The 23,884-nt window shown below is 39.9% G+C and overlaps 1 protein-coding gene across 1 annotated transcript; it reads left to right on the forward strand.

The window, feature by feature from the left end:
• The first annotated feature begins 304 nt into the window (after positions 1–304).
• TDRD15 (tudor domain containing 15) lies at positions 305–8,592 on the forward strand. The gene is made up of 2 exons (XM_033145365.1): positions 305–6,622; positions 7,808–8,592. Exon 1 carries the CDS (start codon positions 305–307, stop codon positions 6,578–6,580), a length of 6,276 nt encoding a protein of 2,091 aa, XP_033001256.1. The 3' UTR covers positions 6,581–6,622; positions 7,808–8,592.
• The last annotated feature ends 15,292 nt before the right edge of the window (positions 8,593–23,884 follow it).

Below are 23,884 nucleotides of genomic sequence, written 5' to 3' on the forward strand. Positions count from 1 at the left end.
AGTTATGTGTAGAAATAGGCACTGACTGATCTTTTGAGGCTCAGCAATTTAGGCTTAGGGTATCACTTAAAATTACAGTATAGATTTGGTTATATTTATATATTAGAAAGATTTAGAGACTGCTTAATAAAAAAAAGCTATTTTAATTAGTCTACATAAAAATAAATGGTTATCTAATTTCCAGCAATATATAAAGAGAAGCATGGTATTCAAATATATTCATTGAATGTATTAGAAGATGAATATAATATACTTGAGACTTGGAGTTGGTTTGCCCTATTGCCAGGGAAATCTGAAAACTGGAATGGTATCATCAAGCCTGGTGACAAAACTGTCAGTTAAAGTCATACATTACCTGATTATGTCAAACTTTTGCTTTGGTTTTCCAGGTAGGAGAGTTTCATCTTTGTCAACAAAATTTCTAGATGTTGACCTGAAGATTACTGACGTAAACTATCATCCAAAAGAAGTTCTTGTGAAATTTCAAGGCAGATATAACACAGATTGTGAGTTTGACTACCATATATTGCAAAACGAAATACAGCAGGTATCCAAAGTGAAAGACAGTGTTGGGATTGGCGAGTTTTGTTTAGTAGAAGACTCTGCTTGTGGAGAATGGTACAGAGGAAGAGTAGTACAAAAGAAGAACTACATGTATGAAGTATTTCTTATGGATAGTGGGAAAATCCTGGCAGTTGATGAGACACATATTGCTTCTGCTATTGATGAGTTGTTTCAACTTCCTCCCAAGATGGTTTGTGGGATTTTTGGAAATATACTTCCAATTGAAGAAAAATGGACTCCAAAAGCTCTGAATTACTTTTCGTCATTAATAGATTTGCAGGTTAAAGGCCAAATACAAGCCATTCTACCACACCAAACATTTCTGCTTGATGTGCCAAAAATCACTAGTGATGTGGTTGAATTAAAATTAGGCAAACTTGTTGATGGAGATACATTCTGTCTTATTGTAGAAATGTTAACTGAATTGCCACAAGAGCTGCTTTGTAAACAGATGCCAGATTTACTGCAACAAAAATATACAAGGCCGGATTCTGTATTATGTAATGATCAAATTCAATCAGAAGTTCAACCAATTATGAATAACCTTCAGCCTCTTTTATCTGTTGGTGGGATAGAGAAAGTAAAAATATCAGTGGCAGTCAGTCCAAGTAAATTTTATTGTCAACTGCTACAATACCAGGTGGCGATGGATGACTTGGCAGCAAAAATGTCTTCCTGTTATGAAACTAGTACAGAAAATGTTCCATCCTGTGAGAATCTAGGAGTCCTCTGTGCAGCAAGACGGAGAAATGGCCAGTGGCATAGAGGAGTGATACAACAGCTGCTTTCTGATAACAAAGTGAATATTTGGTTTATGGATTTTGGCAGCTATGAATCTGTGCCTTCCAGTTGTGTTTTAAAGCTTCAACCAGAATTCATGTCAGTACCTAGGTTTTCAGTTCCTTGTGCACTTTCCTGTCTTAGTTCTCAGGATGAAACTGTAAGAAATGATCAACTAAAAGAATTCAAGGAGGCCTTGTTAAGACAAAGTGTTGTTCATGCCCGCATTGATTTATTCAATGCTGATGAACATTTGTATTATGTTACGCTTCTTAAACAAGAGTCTGCAGTGCATTATGAACATCTACCACAGGGCAGTGAAGTGATTCCAAAACCTGACCCATCCTTTAAGACCAACAAATCCTGTATAGGTGAGGATATAAAAATCTCTGATACAGATCCTGTTTATGCTGACTCCGTTCATAGGAATACTGTACAATCAGGAGATTCTTCAGATGCAAAAGGCACTCATTTAAAGTGTTCTCCTTTAACAATTCCTTGCAAGAGAGCAGAAATGCAAATTGGTTCTGTCTGTGTTGCTTTTGTAGTATATGTCTTGAATCCATCAAATTTTTGGATTCAAACTATTGATTGTCGAGATGAGTTTGAAGCCTTGATGAAGAAGATTGCAGCTGTGTATGATACAAGTGAAACTGTTGATAAGATTCTAGAAAACCCAGAACCTGGGAAACTATGCTGTGCCCGGTATAGTAAGGATATGCATTACTACAGAGCTGTTATCAGGGAAGTGATGGACAATAGTATTGATGTTTGTTTTTTAGATTTTGGCAATACTGAAACTGTACCACTCTTCAATGTGAGAGTTTTGCTTCCAGAGTTTCTAGAATTACCAGCTTTAGCCATTTGTTGTTCACTTGCTAATGCATTTCCAATCGAGGACATATGGATTAAAAAAGAAACTGACTTCTTTAAAAGCATTGTGTTTGACAAACCACTCACAGTGCATGCAATTGCACAAAAAAACAATAAGTATATTGTCAATGTGCAGTATATGAAAGACTCGGAACAAACTGACGTTGTTTTGTCCATGGTTCAGGCTGGATATGCGGAATACTGGGAAGTAAACCAAGACCTCTTTCAGAACGTTGTGGGAGATTCTAAAATTCAATGGTCAAAACAAAAGATACATAAAAAGAGTGGGCAGAAGAAGAATAAATTGCGGAGTCCTCTGACAAAAGAGCATGCTGTTACCTTCCCACGGTGGGAAAACACTCTCTCAGATAAATTGGGAAACACATCTGGGAAAGGTGATACGCCGAATCCTTATAAGGAGTATCGGTTTAAACCAGGAACTGTATTTGATGTTGTATGTTGTCGTAGTACTTCACCAGGTAACTTTTTCTGTCAGATACGATCTAAACTGCCAGAGCTATTTCACTTGATGCAACAAATTCAGTTATATTACAACACTCAAAAAAACCCATATGAACGTGGACAATGTGCCTGTGTTGTGAAACATTCTAAGGATGGGAAGTGGTACAGAGCTGTTGTACAGCAACATGTGTCTGAGACAGAAGTTGATGTAGTATTTGTAGACTATGGTAACCAGGAAAGAGTTTTGTCAAAAGACCTCCAAGCTATTCTTCCAGAATACCTGGTCTTGGAATGTCAAATATTCAGATGTTGTCTTAATACAGTCACTGAATCCTTAACGTTTGACCCGTACAATTGGACTGCAGAGGCATGTAGAGATTTTGAGCGCTTTATTTCATCTTCTAATGATCTGCTGACCTGTACGATTTCTGCCCTAATTCTTCGGAGCCCCAACTGTTTGTATAATATTGTTGACTTACAGACTCCATTCACTACTTTGCAGCAGTTTCTCTTAGAATGTGGTCATGCCCAGGCTCGCTCTTTTGAATTTGCAAGATCCCTTGTGCCACCATTCTCTCTGTACACATTTTACTATTCATCTTTTAACATGAAAATTGGAAATGAAGAAGGGGTGTGTATAACACATATATACAGCCCTACAAAATTCTATTGCCAACTAAATAGAAATGCAGGTGCTATAGACAAACTGTTTGAAAAGATTGCAGAGGTTAGTCAAATGACAGGCTATACAGACCACCTAAACACTTGCAATTTATACTTAGCAAAATATTTTGAAGATGGCCTCTTCTACAGAGCTTTAGCATCTCCCATGGGCTCATCAGATTACTTGCCAGTATACTTTGTAGACTTTGGGAACAAACAATCGGTAGCAAAAAGAGAAATGATTCCTATTCCAAATCATGCTTCAGAATTATTATTTACTCCTATGCAAGCTGTCAAGTGTTATCTTTCAGATTTAAAAGATGTTGAAATTACAACTGAAATAAATACATGGTTTGAGAAGAATTACTTGGGGAAAGAAATGAAGGCAGTAATCGTATCTAAGGAATCTGATGGGCAGCTTGGTGTGGAGTTGTATGATGGAGATCTACAGATAAATAGGAAGATTAAAGAATTATTGAAGCACACACAAAAATATGCCGTTGACCCAAAAATTAGAAACACACCTGTAGAAAAGTCTGTTGGAAACAAAAACGTGTTGCATAAAGTAAAGTTAGAAGCAGTTAAAAGAAAAATTAAATATGAAGTAGTTGGTTGGAAGAGAGAAGCAGAAAAGGAAGCAAATCCTGGCAATCGGAGTGCTGGAAAAGAAATTGCAGTTGATCTGCAGAAGCAGTATACAAGGTCTGTAAAGCTCCCAGCAGCCTCAGATAATACAGAATTGGCCTTGCAAAGCAATCTGAAACAAAGATGCAGAGATACATATTCTGAATCTTGGGATGACTCTGATAGCCCTCCTCGGGGTTTGAAGGAGATGCCTCCAGATAAAGAGTTGCAGATCTTGAAACAAAAATATTTTGGAGAAGAAAGGAGTAGTGGTACCAGGCAAAAGTACACAAACCTTCCACAGCATCATATTCAGGCAAATTCTAAAATGTTAGTTTATATTTCTTCTATAACTAGCATGTCGAGTTTCTATATTCATCGTGCTGAGGATGAGAATGAAATTGTGCAGCTTGCTGAGAAGCTGAATGGAGGCTCACTGGTTCTAGAGCCAGAAACACATGCTGAACTCAAGGAAGGTGACATGGTTTTAGCAGAGTACGAAGCTGATTGCTGCACATATAGAGCTGTCATTAGAGGTATTAAATCAGAAAAATCTTTTGAAGTAGAGTTCATTGACTATGGTAACTCATCAACTGTGAATGCATCAAAAATATACAAGATGGAAAAGGTTTTCTTAAATTTTCCAAGATTCAGCGTACACTGTTTTCTTAGCAAAGCAAGATATGCATTTCCAGATAAAAGTTGCAGTAGTGATATGACTGCCTGTATTGCCAGTAAAGTAAATAATCAACTATTGGCGTTGGAGTTTTTACAACAGCATGGTGAACAGTGGGAGGTTGATGTATTCTGCCATGGAATGTCTATGATCAGTGAGTTAGGTTTACAGAATATGAGTCTGTTGAATCTTGATGAAGTCGTAAAACATCTTCCGATAACAGATATAGATACTGATGGTAATGACCAAAGTAAAAAATCGGAAAGCCAAAATGTGTCTGAAGTATTAAAAGCTGGACATCCTTGGGAGAGCCACCCTAAGATTCCCTGCCAAAAAATAAAGCCTGGACAGCTAGAATTGGCTGAAATAGGTCACATTTCAAGAGATGGATATTTCTATATAAAATTGAAGAAGGATGCACAAATATTTTTTGATTTAAATGTGATAACTACCCAAGAAGCTGAGAAGAACTCCTCGCTTGCAGTGGAAAATATTCAAGAAGGGTTAGAATATTTGACAAAATCAAAAGAGACCTTGAAATGGTATCGATCTGAAGTTATTAAAAAGTATGTGAATGAGGGTCACATGTTAGTTTTTTTCATGGACTTGGGAGAATATGAAATGGTGTCATTTCATGACACACAGATGCTTAGTGACAAGTTCAGGAGTATTCCCAGGAATGCAATGCCTTGTAAATGGGCTTGGGCTGAAAACCTAGTAGACATGTCTCTTGAGAGCGTGTTGAACATTATAAAATACCATGAGATCAAGATCTTGTTTCTGAGATACTTAGAATCTACTTCCATGTGGGAAGTAGATATTTTGATAGACGGGATTCTGCTTTTGGAATACTGGAATCAAAGATCTTTCCAAAGGGTGCTGGAGAAATGTAACTTACCAGAAAATATAAAAATGGGCAAAACAATGCCTAAATTGTCATTCAGACCAAATTCTGTTTCCTGGGCACCATTCCAGAATGATCGGTACTATCCTGGGTTTGTGACGTCTGTCACTGATCCTTCAAACTTCTGTATCCAGTTAGAAGACTCATTTAAGTCTCTAAATGCTTTGTTCAAGTTACTCTCTGACCTTCCAGAAAACCTGCCTACAATTCCACAGGAGCTTGTCGTTCCTGGTACCAGTTGTTTGATAAAGATTGGATCTAATGAAAAGTGGAACAGAGTTGAAGTTTCTGAAGTCTCCAAATTATCTAATCTCTTAATAGTTACTTTTATTGATGATGGGTTATCAGTTCCCATCCCCATTTCTGATACCCACAAGCTGAAAGTCATCCCAGAAGAGCTTGCTAAATTACCTCGATTAACTTATCCTTGCTCTTTGTTTGGAGTGTCACCTGCTGATGGAGAACACTGGAGTGATGAGGCAAAGCTTAAAATTCAAGAATTTCTTAGTAGACAAGGTCTCACATTTAAGCTGAAACAGTGCCACAGTGGGCAGAAGCTAGAGGCTGTTGTGTTATGTGATAAGAACAATGCAGCAGATATTTTGGTTGCTTCCAGATGTGCTGTGTATTCAAAAACTCCATATTCTTTTGGTTCAGTTAATAGTGCAGAGCTTCATCCATTGAATTCACAGATATTATGTGATTCATCCCAAACATGTGGTCAGAAGAATTTGGATACACAGATTGCTTTGCTGTCAATTGAGGGGGGAAAGCCACAAAATTCAGGTTTGCAACTCAATTGTGCTTGTGTTAATGTTTTGAGAGGGAACAGCTCAAAAGGATTGTGTTCAAAGAAAAAAGAGTGGCACAAAGCTTGCTTACACATTAATGGAAGAATGACTGAAACTCGGCTTAAGTATGACAAGAGATTTTGTGAGAGGGAAAGGCGACTCTATAGTACAGGCATACTGTCGGAATCAGTCCACGAAATGCATAATCTTATGGGACTGAGCACCAAGATTGATGGGATGTAAATTTATGAAGAGAGCCAATCACATGAATGCTTCACTAGAAAGGTCAGTTTCAAATATCTTTTTAAAACTACCTTTGTTCTTTCCTATGTATTTAATAAGAAATATATTAAACCCAGATGTAAATGCAATGAATCCTGGGATCCAAAGAATCATGTATTTAGTTTTCCATGCCCATGGAGGGGGCACTGTGAACTTCCATGAACACTGGGATCAGTTGTCCTATGTAGTAGTAGTAATTATTATTATTATTTATACCCTGGCCATCTGGCTGGGTTTCAGCAGCCACTCTATAAGCGGCTTCTAGCACATAGAAAAATATGATAGAATGTCAAACATTAAAAACTTCCCAATACAGGGCTGCCTTCAGATGTCTTCTAAAAGTTGTTTAGCTCTTTATATCAACATCTGATGGGAGGGCATTCCACAAGGAGGGCACCACTGCCAAGAGGCCCTCTGCCTGGTTCCCTATAACATTTCAGTGAGGGAATCGCCAAAAGACCCTCAAAGGTGGACCTGTGTCCAGGCTGAACAATGAGGGTAGAAACACTCCTTCAGGTATATTGGACTGGTGCTGTTTAATCCAATGTGGTTTTCACCAAACCTCTTTAAGGTGTATGTGTCTAAATTTAAAGCAGAACCTGGATTTAGGAGGGGACATGAATCCTTCCTCCACAGTTGCTTTTCTTTAAATTTCCTTTTAAACCTGCTTTTTCCCTACAGGGCTTACTTGCAATCTAATAGGCCCGCTAGAAGGATTTTTTTTTTTTAAAGGGAAGGAAATAGGGGCATGTTTGTTCAGGAGAAGTCTTAGTCTTTGTCATATTCATAATAAATCCTTCTCTTTCACACTCACAAATTCCTCTGAGAAGGAATTTAAACGTGATGTAGTCTTGACACTTAAGTCTGGTTTGGCCCCAATATACTATCCACATGAATATGACTCTGTGCAGTTCCAGTTTGGCAACAGTCCAGTGGAAACTTCATGTATTCCTGGAAGTGATCATGCAAAGTCCCCACATATGTAAGGCATGTCTTTGAAGTCATGCACAAAGAATTTCAGGTCAGTTGTTTTTGTTGCGTGTTTGGTTTTTTTAAAATGTGTTAAAAACTAGTTATTGAAAGTGTTTCATTTGCTGTCTACATGGAGCATCACTTTACATTAAACCTAGGCAGTTTACTGTGTTTGTTTTGTCCCTAATGATGTATTGATAATTACTTGCTTTCCAGGTTAAAAACTGATTAGAAGAATTTCAACAGTTGGAAACAAGTAATGGATCTGGATGCCAGTCAGCGCATCAACATTCACAAGAGAAATTTTAAAAGGAATTACGCTTCCGTAATCACAAAAATAACAGCAATCCGTGAACCTGAAACGTTTGTTACATGTCTACAAGGTTGACCTTAAGCTTGCAGCTTTTTGTTAATTTTCTTTTGATTTAATATTTGCTCTTGTAATGAACAAAAGGGAGTGGTATCCTTGCCAACAAGTGCACAATGGTCCTCTTACATAGTATAACGTTTCACCATCATTTTATTTTATTATTGAAATTTATACTAATACATAACAGTCATTTGTAAGTTTTGTCTGTGGTTATCAAAAATAACCAGCGTCAACCAACCAGATTCTGAGACGTTGCAATAAATGTTCTACATGGTTTGATTGATGTACTCAAGTTGGAATTGCTCATGTATTGGTTTTCATAAGGGAAAGTAGTGAGAGAAGCAACAGCTTTTTCTTATGGTGATTGCTGAGTTTGTGGGTGTTTTCTTTAAACACACAGTTATGGGAACTGTGCCTACCAAGGACTGCCAGTCTAATGTTTACCAACCAAAAAGGCTTGATCTGAGCTAAACTTCATAGGAAGTTGGTCTTTTGATTTCAGTGGAACTTATTTCCAAGTAAGTGCATTTGCTGAATTCAAATATAGTTGCAAACTACCACATGTTTTGGCATTTTCAGGCATTTTTACAATCCTCTGTTTAACTCACACATTGATTAGGACCCAAAACACACACACACACACACACACACACACACGTTTACATGCAAAACAGTGTGAGTAAACTCCACAATACATTTTATTGTATGTGTGTCATGTAATAGGGAAAGCTGTAATACATGAATATTTAGTTATTAAGACATAAGGAAAAGTAGTGCTGAATATTGATTTGTGTTTTAGCTGTCTTTCCTATTTTAATTTTCTTTGTGTATGTTATTTGATTAGTCATAACGCTGATGCTTACATCACACAGGTGATGTAAGTGTATCAGGTGTCCAGGGAGCCTCATACGTGTAACTCATATGTGCTGAATCTCACATTTCTACTGCTGAAAGTCATGCTGCACTGGATCCCAATTGTGAAGGTTTCCCAACTTAGTGGAGTTCCATTGAGAAGTGGAAGTTCTGCCTGTAGCTCAGTTGATTCTGAGACACATGTACACCACTCCAGTCTGTTAATATACTTGATCTGCAGCATCTGTTATAATCTGCTGATTAATTTCCACAAATGGCTGGTATATTTTAACTAATGAATCCGTTGTTTGTGCCTATGTCAATTGTTTAACACAATTGGCTTTAAAAGTGTTTTCACATTAGTCTTTTGATGGGACAAACAGGAGATTGGTTGCTTCTACATCTTCATCTATAGGAACTTGAATTGTGTGTTGATGTACTGTTGTATACGTCAGAATTTTCGAAGTAATCCAGTTGCTAGAATTTATTCAGCCACCAATTTAGCTATGAAATATGCATGTAGCATAAAAATTATGCACATTCTTATTGAACCCACTATAAAAAAGCAGGCCTTTAAAATTTGTATTTTAAGTTTTGCAGGATATATGTAAACTGTGTACATACTTTGTTTGCTGAAATGAGAGTGCTCTTTTATTTAAACTGATGGCAACAGCAATAAATTTGTGGTAAAGGTTTAGGTTGTCTATTGCTTTCTAGTACAACACTGTCCTAGCACTTGCTGAAAGCTTACTTGGTAGAAACAAATGTAGAAGTAAGTCCTGCTGCAATCAAATAAATGCTACTTTTACATAAGGTATCAGGGACAGGGGCATTTTCCTGCCAAGCAAAGCAATCATAATATAGAGTAAATCATATAGCTGCTGCTGCTGTTGGGAATCATTTGGTGTTGTTTCAGTATTAAAAGCAGGAAGCAGTTGGTATTGGGTTTTTTCCAGGGTTTGTTGTGAAGACATTGTGGGTATTTAAGTATTGCTGTACCTTTTTCTGGGGTTGTATAAGGACCAGCAGCCAGTGTAAATCTGCAGGAAATAAGAAACGCTACAAGGTACTCTTAAGATTTTAAATACACTTTTCCTCTTTATTAATGATAAGCCCAGAATGACTCACAGTTGAATGTCAAGTACAACAGTAATACTGAATTGACTGCAAAAAAAGTGTCCCCAAAAGGTGGAAATTGCTTTACAAAAAGTTGTTGAAAAGCCAAGTCAGGAGGGTTGTATTTCTCCCAAATGCTTGGGAGATGTTGAAGACCACAGCATTAGAAGCTCAACCAGAGTGTATACCAGAGATCGAGAAAGGTACCGTCAGGGCCAAGAGGATGCCAGCAAACAAACAAAGAGTCAAAGAAGCTGTCTGCCCTTGCCTTGGGTGGCTTTAAAAGAAGGTAAGAGAAATTCATGGCGGTTAAGTTTCTCAGTGGCTACTGAACATGAGGATATAGTCTTTCTACACTCAGAAATGACTCTGAATACCAGTTGCTGGAAACCTCAGCGGTGGGGCGTGGGCTTGCCATCAGCATCTGATTGGCCTATATCGCTAACTGACCACTTAATGGGTTCTGAATATCCTTAAGATTTTGAGCATAAAGCCTGATACTTCCACTCGCTAGGCTACAGCGGCCACTTGGCAGCCTGCTATTCTCCCTTTGATACAATATACTCCTCTAGCTCCTGGCAGGAAGAGGAGTCCCTTTTGACTATGTCATCTTGTTTGAAATGATAAAACATTCTTAGAATAACCTTTGCCACATAAGGGACATACTTTCTCTGCAAGCAGTAAGCAATGGTCTAAATATTTTCTTAAAAAATCCACAACAACGCAGTGGGGGTAGCTAAAGTTTTTCTTAGAGTCACTTTGTGGCTTGGCCCAAGAAACTTCTTGGAAGACGTTCAATATATGCATCCTGCTGCTGAATGAAATTCCAGAGGACCTCTTGATGTGACAGTCGCAGGTGATGTGTGCCCCACCCCTAGCAGCGATGGTAATAAGTTCAAACACATTTTGGGGTTTAAATGAGCTGCAGCTTTCTAGAAGTACAACAAAGAAGCAGGGTTGGCATGGCAGCTGGGCAGGGATCTGGTTTCCTATTCTGACAGCCCTTGCCCATTGGAATACATGTCTCAACTTACCACCTGGGAGCTGACCAGTGTCGGACACCAGTTTTGCACAGGCAACACTTTGGGGAGGTGGACCTTTGCTTTGGAAACTGCTGCTGTACATTGTAGAAATCAGTCCTAAAGTCATTCGTTTTAATGGATGGAAGCAGCTGTTGCCCATAGAAGCACACTCCACTACCCGACTTGCTTAACTCCACTCACTGTTGAGTTGTTCTTTCACAGGAGTTTCCTCCCAGCTTGCTTTTCTAGAAATTGAGACTTTAAATGGGAAGCAAGGTAGCGGCAGCCATAGAGGAACTAATTTGAACTGCCCAGTGCTAATGTAACCTTTCTTCTACTTGGCAAGTAATTTTTTTTAACTCCTGTGATATTTCCCTCTCTTTACTATTGAGGGCACAGCAAGAGCTTTTGCATTTGAGGGTATAGTGTGACTGATTCAACTTATTCCCCACAGCAGCAGCCTTTATCGTTCCGGGCTGGAGGGAGCATATCTGAAGGAAGACACGAAGGATGTTCACTCTTTGACAGAACATTTTGGTCCTAAAACAGCACAGAAAATCTCTTGCTTAGTGCTAAATTCGTTTTAGCAATCACAGTGATTGATAGGGTAATGCTTTTCAATAGGTTATTTAACATGATCATTATCAACCCAATTAATGTTAATAATATTAGTTATGTCATAGAATGATACATAGAATGAGAATATCATTTGATCATAACCAAAGCCCTGCTCAGGGATTCTTCCTACTATATGATTTCCATTGTATTTGCGGGGAGTGTGTGTGCGTGTGCAGGGTTATGTTGTTGTTTAGTCATGACCCCATGGACCAGAGCACACCAGCCACTCCCGTCTTCCAATGCCTCCTGCAGTTTGGTCAGACTCATGTTGGTAGCTTCGAGAACACTGTCCAACCATCTCGTCCTCTGTCGCCCCCTTCTCCTTGTGCCCTCCATCTTTCCCAACATCAGGGTCTTTTCCAGGGAGTCTTCACTTATGAGGTGGCCAAAGTATTGGAGCCTCAGCTTAAGGATCTGCAGGGTTATAGCCCTTGTAAAATTTATGCTTAATGTGCATTAAACACTGTGTGTATAAAATATTATATGGAGGTGTGCATTTGTAGAACGTTTGCAGAGAACTACCAAGCGCAGAAGGTACTTGTGCAGCTGTAGCTGCAAAATGAGGCCTTTAATATTTGTTCCATCCTTTACTTGTGGAGTGGACATATTTGGCAGTGGCTTCTTCTTAAAATGTAGCAACATTGCCATTGTGACAATAGTGTCACTACTATATCTAGAGAAGGAGCCTGTTGATTCTGGCCGCTCTTACCTCCTGCCTCCCCCTTCGAGGCAGCAGAGGTCCCTGCTTCTCAATGTAAGCTTGTTACACTTCTCTGAGTCTGCAGATGCATCTTGGCATGTTAAAATAACAGCTGTAGCATCAAAGATCATGGTTGGCTATAGCTGTGGTAGGCTAATGTTGACCTAATCCTACAGAACTGCCTCTGTGATGTAATGGGTAGAGTGTTGGACCACTCAGCTGTAAAATTCATTGGGTGGCCTTGGGCCAGTTCACTGACTCTCAGCCTAACCTACCTCACAGGGTTGTTGTGAGGGTGAACTATGGAAGGGAGAACCATGTGCACCACCACAAGGTTCTTGGCGGGGAAAGTGGTATATAAATGCAATAACATAAATAAAAATATTTACACTGTCCTTCAGCACCCAAGACTAGATTTTGCTAGAGATTCCTGATGAATTTGATATCGCCCAATTCCCACACGAAATGTCCTGACGCTCGTGTCTTGATGCCTAGGCTGAACTGCAGACATCCTCTGTATTTCATACTTTTCTGAACCTTGCAGTGAAGTTCTTTGACAGTTTTAAAGTATCAAACTTTCTTTTAAAACGTCTGCAGAGGCATTCAGTGGCTGGAAGATACTGTTCCTGGCAACCCTGGAATTATTAGGTGTCAAAGTATGTTGCTGATTCTCATTTTAAGATACTCTTTTATTTTATGTTAATAGTATTGCTTTCTTACTATGTCTGGAATCCTTTGGGAAGTTTGAGCAGGGTAGAAAATAAATAAATGCCTATTTTAAGAGAACATGAGGTTTTATTACGGAAGACAGAACAGTGGATGTGAAAAACCACATTGCCATTTGGAAGCTGGTGAAATTTATACATGGCCACCAGGTGGAGACTTTGTATTAGTTTTCATAAACTGAGTGAACAAGGAAAAAAACCCAAGCTTTCAATACGAAATCTTTAAAATATTTGACAGTCCCTGTAAGAGAATTATGCAGAATACTTAATTTATTTGTGTTACTTGTATATGTGTGCTGCTTTATACAAATGTGAGCATGAAACATAGGACAACTTGTTTTTGTTTGTTTGTTTTTTAAAAATGCAACCAAATTTTCCTCTCTAGGTGGTTACAATGAATACAGTAAATGAGAAGTTTTTGCATTTCTATTGCATGAAGATCTAGGCCTCTCCCCTCAATATATTTCTCCTGTATGGGGATATCTGTAGTCTCAGCAGAGAAACACCAGCTTGTTTTCAGTCAAGTGATAACTCACTGCTGAGATTCTACCTAGCTGTGGACAGATCAGGGTTGCCTTCACAGGGTTAATTCATTCATTATGGCAAATCCAGGAGACACAAGTAACCTCTTGCAATACAGTGTAAATCTTATCATTACACACCCACACCCCGGTGTGTTTTGTTGTTGCAGCCTTAGTCTGTCCTGTGTGGACAAGCAAAGCACAATTGAAACTTTTTAGTACTGCCATCCCTTTAATTACATATTTTTCCTTGCCCTTTCTTATTATACAGATAGTAGATTTATTCTTGTTCAGTCATCATGGCTGCAGCATTCCTAAACCGTCTTTAGTCAGTTGTGGAGGCAAGTAATTGCTGATTTTCTCTTTGCCACTGGAACAATTATTCTTAATAATAATAATAATAATGACGAGCTCAAGTTCACAACTGGGGAAGGATTGATCTGCTTGTTGTCGAGTTCACAATGACACTCAAGCCTGCCTATTCAGGTTTTCTGTGTGTTTCCCCAATGGTAGCTCCTAGGCAAATGGGCATTTTCTCTATATAAAGTTATATGTTCGCAGACAAAGTCTATTACCTACTCTTCTCTCTTAGCTTTATGCTGTTGATGTTCCTCCTTTACTCCTTTCCTGATTAAGTTGGCAAACTCTATGCATGTGCTCAGATACCTGCAACATTACACAAGTCAATGATGTTTTGGGGAGTGTGCTGTAGATTACTTATTTTGTACAGTGTTGCAGAGCAGTGAATATGTAGCATGTAAAATTAGGGTGGCAATCATAGGACTCATCCACAACTTCCACTTGACCCTTATTTTGATTGTATTGTGCATCTGATGCATGGAAAATCAGAAGAGAGGTGTTGCTGAACCGAGCTTCAGTTCAGCAGGTAAAATCAGGTTTTTGCAAGGCTGAGGCATGGAACAACAGGAAAAGCTCTTGGACCCAGGGGAATTAATCAGTACACAGCACGATCAAAATACAGGTGAAGTGAAAGTATGGATGAGCCCTTACTTTTGCTAGCTTCATTGAACATAGGTAAAGGTAAAGGGACCCCTAACCATTAGGTCCAGTTGCGGATGACTGGGGTTGCAGCACTCATCTCACTTTATTGGCCGAGGGAGCCAGCGTACAACCTCTGGGTCATGTAGCCAGCACGACTAAGTCGCTTCTGGTTAACCAGAGCAAGCGCATGGAAATGCCGTTTACCTTCCCGCTGGAGCGGTACCTATTTATCTACTTGCACTTTGAGATGCTTTCGAACTGCTAGGTTGGCAGGAACTGGGACCGAACAATGGGAGCTTACCCCGTCGTGGGGATTCGAATCGCCGACCTTCTGATTAGCAATCCCTAGGCTCAGTGATTTGGTTTTCTCTTTTGTTTTTATCACTGCAAACTATGCTGTTTTCTACAGATCCCTTTGGTGTCTTTTCCTATTGCGTAAATGATCTGTTACAGTGGTACCTCTGGTTACAGACGCTTCAGGTTACAAACGCTTCAGGTTACAGACTCCGCTAACCCAGAAATAGTACCTCGGGTTAAGAGCTTTGCTTCAGGATGAGAACAGAAATTGGGCGGCAGCGGGAGGCCCCATTGGCTAAAGTGGTGCTTCAGGTTAAGAACAGTTTCAGGTTAAGAACAGACCTCCGGAACAAATTAAGTTCTTAACCCGAGGTACCACTTTATTTGAGAATTCATTATTTCCTTCCTTTGTGGAAACATTCAATTAAAAACAGCAGTTTATTTTGGGCCCTCTTCCTCTCCTGCCACCTAAACAAATATGGATATGTTGCTTCTGTTAGCTTGGCTAGGTTATTCTAATGGAACTGCCCACTCATTCATAAAATGACAGTTTCCAGAGTTTCTTGGAAACAAGCACAATTAAATCAGTTTTAGTACAGATGTACCTTTTGATCTCTTTCTTAGAACTGCCCACCTCATGTTGCTTCTGTGTGCCAAATAAATGACCTTTAGCATGAATCTTCATGAAAATTACAATGTTCTAAACTGCATTTAGCTGTCAGGGTAAGCCTGATGTGGCCACAATCCTCTAACAAGGCTACTGATACCAATGTAAAGAAGGGGAGATAATGAATGATGAAGAGTAGTTATGCTTATATTATTATTTTTTCTAAGTAACTAGAAATGTTTCCAATAGCCTCTCCTTGATCAATCAATCTAGCTGAGAAATCATTAATTGACTTGTAGAATTTACTGCTTTTGAAGTAAACAAATCTACAGTTTATGAGATTATGCTTAAACTGTGTTCCAATTTCTGTGACATATAATGATCTCATCTTCTCTAAAATCTCGGCCTGTTCTAGAACAGGGGTGGCAACAGGTGGTTTATGGTCTGCCAGCCCCTGAACTGATCAAGAGATAGAACATCCTGCTTGCTCTTTACAGAGTGATCTTAAAAAAATGAGATAGAGTGCTTTATCTCTTGATCAGGAGGAACCCTAAAGAGCAGGTGGAGGGCTTTTTATCTCCAGTCTTAGCACTAAGCACCATAGTGCTAAAGTTGGAGATAAAGTCCTTTGCCTATTTTCTAAGAGTGAAAGGCAACATTTCTTCCTCCCATCACCACTCCAGTGATAGAGGGTGCCCATAATTATCTGTTTTGGGGTATGCAGTGTTCCAGCTCCCGCATCCCAGCATGGGAGTGGAGAGAGCTGGAAATGCTAGTTGCACTTGTTTGCACATGCCTCTCTGTGTTGGGAATGTATATATGAAGGAGCGTCTTCACCCCCATCATTCAGCCCGGACACTGAGATCCAGCTCCGAGGGCCTTCTGTTGGTCCCCTCACTGCGATAAGCAAAGCTACAGGGAACCAGACAGAGGGCCTTCTCGGTAGTGGTGCCCGCCCTGTGGAACGGCCTCCCATCAGAGGTCAAGGGAATAAACAAATACCTGACATTCAGAAAATACCTGAAGGCAGCCCTGTTTAGGGAAGTTTTTAATCGTGATATTTTAAATGTATTTTAATATTTGATGGAAGCCGCCCAGAGTGGCTGGGGAGACCCAGCCAGATGGGTGGGGTACAAATAAAAAATTCTTCTTCTTATTATTATTATTATTATGAGTGTGGGCCTGCATGTTTGTGAGGGTGAGAAAGTGCCGCTTGCACTGTATGTGCACACACTCAAACATATCTTGAGATGAAAATAGGGACATTCTAGTCTACAAGGAGAACAAGGAGAAGGGGACGACAGAGGATGAGATGGTTGGACAGTGTGCTCGAAGCGACTAGCATGAGTTTGGCCAAACTGCGGGAGGCAGTGAAAGATAGGCATGCCTGGCGTGCTCTGGTCCATGGGGTCACGAAGAGTCGGACACGACTGAACGACAAGTCTACATCAGTGTCCCTACCACCACCATGTCATCTATGTATGCGCACTGCCAATGGAATATGGGGAAAGGGTGGAGCTGGCTGAGCTGACCCAATGGCTGTTACCAAGAGAAGTATGTAACAATAACATACCAGCAAACGTCTTGGTTATATGCTGATATATGTTAAAACCACGAGGCTTCCATCAGCCCACTTCGGACGTCATAGGAGGCACCTGCAGCAACATAGTCTCCATGGTCAGTGGCTATGGCCTTACTTCTATCTTGATTGCCACACCCTCAATTGACTCATTTCCAATTTCAGGCTAATCCCCTTGAGTTCAGTTGGACCTGTTCTAGAATGGCTTGTGTAAGTTTGGTCTGGAAGCAACGATATCTTATATGGAAACATTTAACGTACCCAAGAAGAAAGTTTCCCCCTCAACAGACTTAGAGGGCATTGTAACTTTATGAAATGATTGGACAATGAAGTTAAGCCAGAAGACATTAGGTGCACAATAATAATAAGTAATCCCACTGTTGTTATTGAAAACCCAATCTGAGATGTTGAAATTGGAATCATGCATCCAGTTGTTATTTCTATGTGATGAATGTCTGGTCTGCCCTAAGCTGCTGAACTATTAATTCTGAGTGTTTCCACCATTGTTCTTTTGCCCGTAGATACTGCTGCAAAGAAGATTAGAAGCTTTATTGCTTAAACAGAAAACTCTGAAATGGTACATTAGGTGAAAGATAAGTCTGTGTACAACAAAAGGCAAATTTGCATGGACTTATTTTAACCGAACATTTGACCTACAGCTTAAACAATTAAAAAAAAAACCCCACAAAAAACCCCAAACCAGAACACCATTGAAAACAGTAATCTAAAAGTTAATATATTGAAAACTACTTTTCCCCCTGAATCTTAACTCTCAATTATATTTTTAATTAAAAGTTGATACTTTTAAGACTGTGTTTGGCACTTGTCCACACTATTGGAAATTAATAACCTTTCCACATCAACAAAATCCGAAGATCTCAGTGTGTTTTTATTCTGTGGTTATCACCACTATCTTCCACAAACTACCATATATAGATTTAACCTGTCCCATCTCTTCAAGTACTTTCAACACATCCATCTCTATTTTCACCCAAGCTTTATTTTATATAGAGTTGCTGTTGAATTTCACCTACAGCTGGAATCTGCAGGCCTTTCTAGGACAACCCCCCTCCCCCCCAAAATGTTGAGAAGTTGAAAGCTATCACATATCAAAAATATTACTATCATGCATGTGTGATAGGGAATACATACATACATACTATGTATACATACATAGTAAGGTGTTCATGGACCAGCTTAAGAATTGGCTCTAGAAACATCACCAGCTGTATCACTAGATCTCTAAAGGGTGTTGCCGAGCTTTGTTTTCCTGAAGTAAAGAAGAAAACCAGTATATGGAACATCAAAGAAATCCACTCCTGAGGAAACACTGGACATAACACATGTCTCTAGGGTACCAAAGAAGCAGTCAGCTGCTTTTCCCTAAGTCCAGGGGCCATCAACCATTTGCAAAGCAGAGAAATTGTCATGACCACCATTGGCAACCTACAGGAATTTTTGTGTATGCACTGAACCCTTGGAACCAAACACCCGTGTAAGATGCAATTGTGCTGCACATATTCATAGCTCAGTTGGTAGAACATGAGACTCTTAATCTCAGGGTTGTGGGTTCGAGCCCCACATTGGGCAAAATATTCTTGCGTTGCAGGGGGCTGGGCCAGATGACCCTTGCATTCCTTTCCAACTCCACAGTTCTGTGATAATATCCTATTTCCTCCCGTCAATGAACTGTGTACTTCTTGGTAGACTTGAAGGCAGTGGAGTAATGCAATTTTGAGGGGGGCATGTCACCATGAGCCTGCCAAAGCAGTCAATGTAAGGCTTGACTTAAGATTATCTTAATTGTGCATCGGGGCGTACCCAAGATCAAAATTAGTGGGGGGGGGGGCAAGCCATGGTCATTCAGGTTGTGACATTTCAGCACGGAAAAAGCGAATGAAACCAACATTTTAAGAAAATTATATATAATTATAGCAGTGCTTTATTATGGTAGTTATTACAATTATTTGCTTGAATTTTTTTAAAAAAATTATTCTAGTTACATGTCTTATACTAATATCATTTTTCTTGAGTTTGAAGAAAACTTGTTCAAAACTTTCGTTTCAATCCAGTCCTGATTTTCCTTGAAGAATTTCTGATGGACACTCATCAAACACAACCCAGTCAGTCTGTCCTCTACCATTGTACTTCTGAGCCAGGTCTTTACCCTTCGAAGGGTACTGAAAGATCATTCAACAGTAGCCGTGGTGGACAGGAAAGCACTTAAAATACTGAGCAACTAGCGGCGGGCGGCTCAGTTTATATAGTGACGCGGAACTCACTAGACCCCTCTAGAAGGTTCCCTCTTCTCTCTGCTAGAGCCTGCTAGAGACCTCTCCCTCCCTTGAATCCCACTGGCTGGCTGACATAGATTCCTCTACCAGTCGCTAGGTGGCTCTAGATACTTCTCGGTTTTTACACCATTTCAGTGTGGTAAACAACTGATTATTCGCCATCGCCCTACCTAATTTTGTTTCGTTTCATCACTTTATACCCTTTTAATTTTTTTTTGCTTCTGGGGGGGGGGCAGCTGCCCCCCCTGCCCTTCGCTGGGTACGCCCATGTTGTACATGACTTTTTCTCCTATAGAGGTTTGCTAGCTACTTTCTCCCAGCTAGATCTTTAAGGATGAGTAAAGCATGGGGAAATTCTTCAGACAACCTCCTAGGGTGTGGAGTAGCCCAGGGATAGCCAGCCATTATGGTAATAGTAGCTTTAATCCACCAGGATCTGGTAGATCCACTGGCTCAAGGCCATATCATATGAAACTATAATTCAAGTAGATAATTCTGGGTGATTAATTACTCTTCTGTTTTTCCTGTTTTCAGTGCCTCTGTACTCGTTCGCATTGAGGTCCAGATATAGAATTTAAAAGTTCTGCTCCCCTCACCCCCCAAATTCTCATTAACCTCAGCAGGTCACTTGATTTCGTGGCATTCGGCTCTCCAAGAAGGCATGCACTTTTGTACCGCTTGTCAGTGGATTTCTATAAAATGGCAGAGCTTTGTGTCAGAACTGTCTTGTTCTTGAACAGCAGATGCCCAGAGACAATTACATTTCCATGCTGACAGCTTGATATCTCAGATTCTTTCTCTCTTGGTCCCCGGAAGGAAATGAGAAGATTTCATAAAGTTGAAATCAGTTTCCAGGAAAGCTGTGTTGTGTGAGCTTCATATTAAATCGGCCCAATGTCACAATGTGCAGGCTTGTGGCTCCTTCGTTGATAGTCAAGGGGAATAGCTACAGGACTGACTGCACAGTGACCTCAGGCTAAGAGCTGCAGAACAATGCCTCAGAGAAGCTCCAAAGATTTATCATAATACTCTTTGTTTATAGGAACTTTCAGGTACAACGGAGACTGACAGATACCCTACCACAAAGGTGATGGAGTTAAAAAAAACGAGGATGGCGATCTATAGAGACAGGAAGTCCAGTATGTACATTCACATGGTATACAAAATCTCTTTTAACTGGATCATGTTTACTGCTCCCTAGAGCTATTTCTCTTGATAGGCTGGCAAAAAAAGATTAACATGCTGTGCTGACTCTTCACAGCCTCTTGCGTTTGTTATTTCATTCGTCTAGTCAGATACTGCGGAGGTGGCACGCTGCTCGGTTCATGTTTGTGCATCTCTTGCTACTGCCAACAAAGCTTATATTATAATGTGATAAAGATGTCAGTGAGTATATGGGACATTGCTTTCCTGTAGGAAGTTGTTGTCATTGAATGAGTTCCTAGGAAGCATCTCTGAGGCTGTGCCATAAACTATGGACCCCCCTTTCAACGCTCCAGATTTTGCTTTGGAGGACATCCAGACACTGCTAGATGACCCTCAAACCCTTTTCACTTATCTTACCTGTTCCACTTCCCTGTTCTACTCCAAACTTCATTCTAATTAAATAAGTCTGAGTCTCCTAAGTTAGACTCTAAAAGATAAAAGGTAAAGGACCCCCGTCCAGTCAAAGGCGACTGGGGTTGCGGCACTCATCTCGCTTTCAGGCCGAGGGAGCCGGCGTTTGTCCACAGACAGCTTTCCAGGTCATGTGGCCAGCAAGACTAAACCACTTCTGGTGCAACGGGACACCGTGACGGAAACCAGAGCGCACGGAAATGCCGTTTACCTTCCTGCTGCATAGGTACCTATTTATCTACTTGCACTGGTGTTCTTTCGAACTGCTAGGTCGCCAGGAGCTGGGACAGAGCAACGGGAGTTCAGCCCGTTGTGGGGATTCGAACCGCCGACCTTCTGATCGGCAGGCCTAAGAGCCTCAGTGCCTTAGATAAGCCTTATAATGACAGAAACTGTGATGTAGGAAGATTGTTTCACTTTACAAGCTAAGCAAAAACAGAAAAGCAGAGCTTCATTCTTAAAATATCCAGATTGCATTTGCATCAGCCCTGCTTCACCTCCTTAACCCTTAAATGGTAAAATACCTGTCAAATAAACATGTATAAACCAATAGCAATGCTGAGAGCTGCTTACCTTTGTATCCCCACATTTCTTCCAGACTCTCTGCTTTCAGCTTCCCAAGAACGACAGTATTTGCCTCTTAGTGTGAGGTGTGTTATGTTGCTTGGTGTGGAAATAGGTTTGAGATGAGCATGGAAATGGGTGATGACTCCTGATGTCTCAAAGGCAGTACTGTACTATATCTTTATGCTGATCCTTGAGGAACATATATTCCCAAAGCATAGTTTGTTACACTACCTTCCTACTGAAACATTTCAGGAGGAGGAGGAGGACAGACACTTGCAAATGTATGGAAGTTATTGTGTGCATCATATATTAGAAATATTTCTACACTGATCTTCAATAACGATTCCTAGAGCAGTTTACATATGAAGAAATTACAAATGTTCCTGTTACTCTGGTTATCCGAGAAGCTGTTAATCTGCACATTTTAACCCCATGTTGTACACTAGAGTTCACTGCCAGATAGAAGACTTGTTAAAATAGGGATTTCAGCAGTTAGTTCATTTTCAAAAGGTCACAATTATCTACTTAGTGATACTCTTCAAAGAGTGAACCCTCCAATACTTCTTCATGAGCAGTAGACCTTGCAGTGAGAAAAGAAAACAACAGGAGACTGGGCTTGGTGACTGTACTGTAGATTTTAAGATCTTCCACACTTGTGTGTGGTCAGGAGTAGCTGACTATCTGAAAATAGGTGGTAGTTCTGGTAAAGAATCTGTTGGGTATATGTCCAGGTTTCATGAAAATTACCAATAAATTGATCATTTTATGATTAATTCACAGTTGAAGATATTAATTTTTGCAGATGAGGTTTGACAAAATTGCAACTAGATGCTCATGTTATCTATGTTTGGGTGTGTCCTTTGTGGTTATATTTCGTATGCAATTTGCAAAATTATGAATTTTTCTAGAAACGATTATTCTTCATTTTATTTTTATTTTTAACTCCCCCCTTTAGTTTATTGAATTATCAGATTTCATTCAATTGAGCTGTAATCCAAAATTACTCTTTTCTATTTTTTGCATTTTGCAAAATTATGAATTTTCCCAGAAACGATTATTCTTCATTTTATTTTTATTTTTTTACTCCCCCTCCTCTCTAGTTTATTGAATTATCAGATTTCCTTCAGCTGGGCTGTAATCCAAAATTACTTTTTTTTCTATTTTAGCTTGGTTTAAAACAGGGGTAGACGACCTAAGGCCCATGAGCCAGATGCGGCCCATGGGCCTTTTCAATACAGCCCACGGACGGTCCAGGAATCAGCGTGTTTTTACATGAGTAGAATGTGTGCTTTTATTTAAAATGCATCTCTGGGTTGTTTGTGGGGCATTGAAATTTGTTCATTCCCCCCCCCCCAAAAAAATATAGTCCAGCCCCACACAAAGTCTGAGGGACAGTGGACCGGCCCACAGCTGAAAAAGGTTGCTGACCCCTGGTTTAAAAGGTGTAGGGATGAAAATAAAAGGACATGAATCAATCTAGAGTAGAATGAAAAATCTAGCATTTGCTTCCCCCATGAGCAGAATTGTTTTGACTGTTGTGAGTCAAGAAAGGAGATTCTAACTAAACATCAGGAAGAACTTTCTGACAGTAAGAGCTGTTTGACAGTGGAACAGTCTCCCTCGGGAGGTTGTGGACTCTCCTTCTTTGGAAGTTTTTAAGAGAGATTGGATGGCCATCTGTCATGGATGCTTTAGCTGAGACTCCTGCATTGCAGGGGGCTGGACTAACTAAATGAACTTTGGGGTCCTTCCCAAATCTACAATTCTATGATTCTATGACGTGGGACTGCGGAGTAAGATACATACTTAAAAGAGAAACAAGATGATATGCAAGGGTTCAGAAAAAGAAAAGAAAAGCCAACAGGCAATTCTAATGATCAGCCATCCTGAAAACAACTATGGAATAACAGGACAGGAGAATGGCACTGATACAATACTTTCCCAGGGCAAAGAATAACTATAAGCGTCACACAAATTGGTGGTTACTGGAAGTCTAGACAGAAAACGGTGGTCAGTTGTAAATATCTCAATTGCTGCAAGGAGACAAACTTACGTATCTACTATGGCAGATGTTGACAGAAATACACACACACACACACACACACACACACACAAACCCACAAGCAATAAACACAGCTAACAAGCATAGGGGGTGTTAATGTTCAGGAGTCGGGAAACTGTTATGTAGGTTCTTTTAAATGGCTGTTGCCCTGGCTGTCTGGCTGGTTTACAAAAGAGAAAAGAATGTTTCCCACTAAAGAAGTAGAAGTCTGACGAGTATTCTTCGTTGTAAGAAATAAAATAAAAATACATGCACTTGACAGATTGTATCCTTTGGAGGAAAACACTCGAAGATAATATAATACAGTGCAAAGTTCACCCAGCAACTTCTGAAAAATGAATGAG

The sequence above is a fragment of the Lacerta agilis genome, chromosome 3 (genome assembly GCF_009819535.1).
Source record: "Lacerta agilis isolate rLacAgi1 chromosome 3, rLacAgi1.pri, whole genome shotgun sequence".
NCBI lineage: Eukaryota > Metazoa > Chordata > Lepidosauria > Squamata > Lacertidae > Lacerta > Lacerta agilis.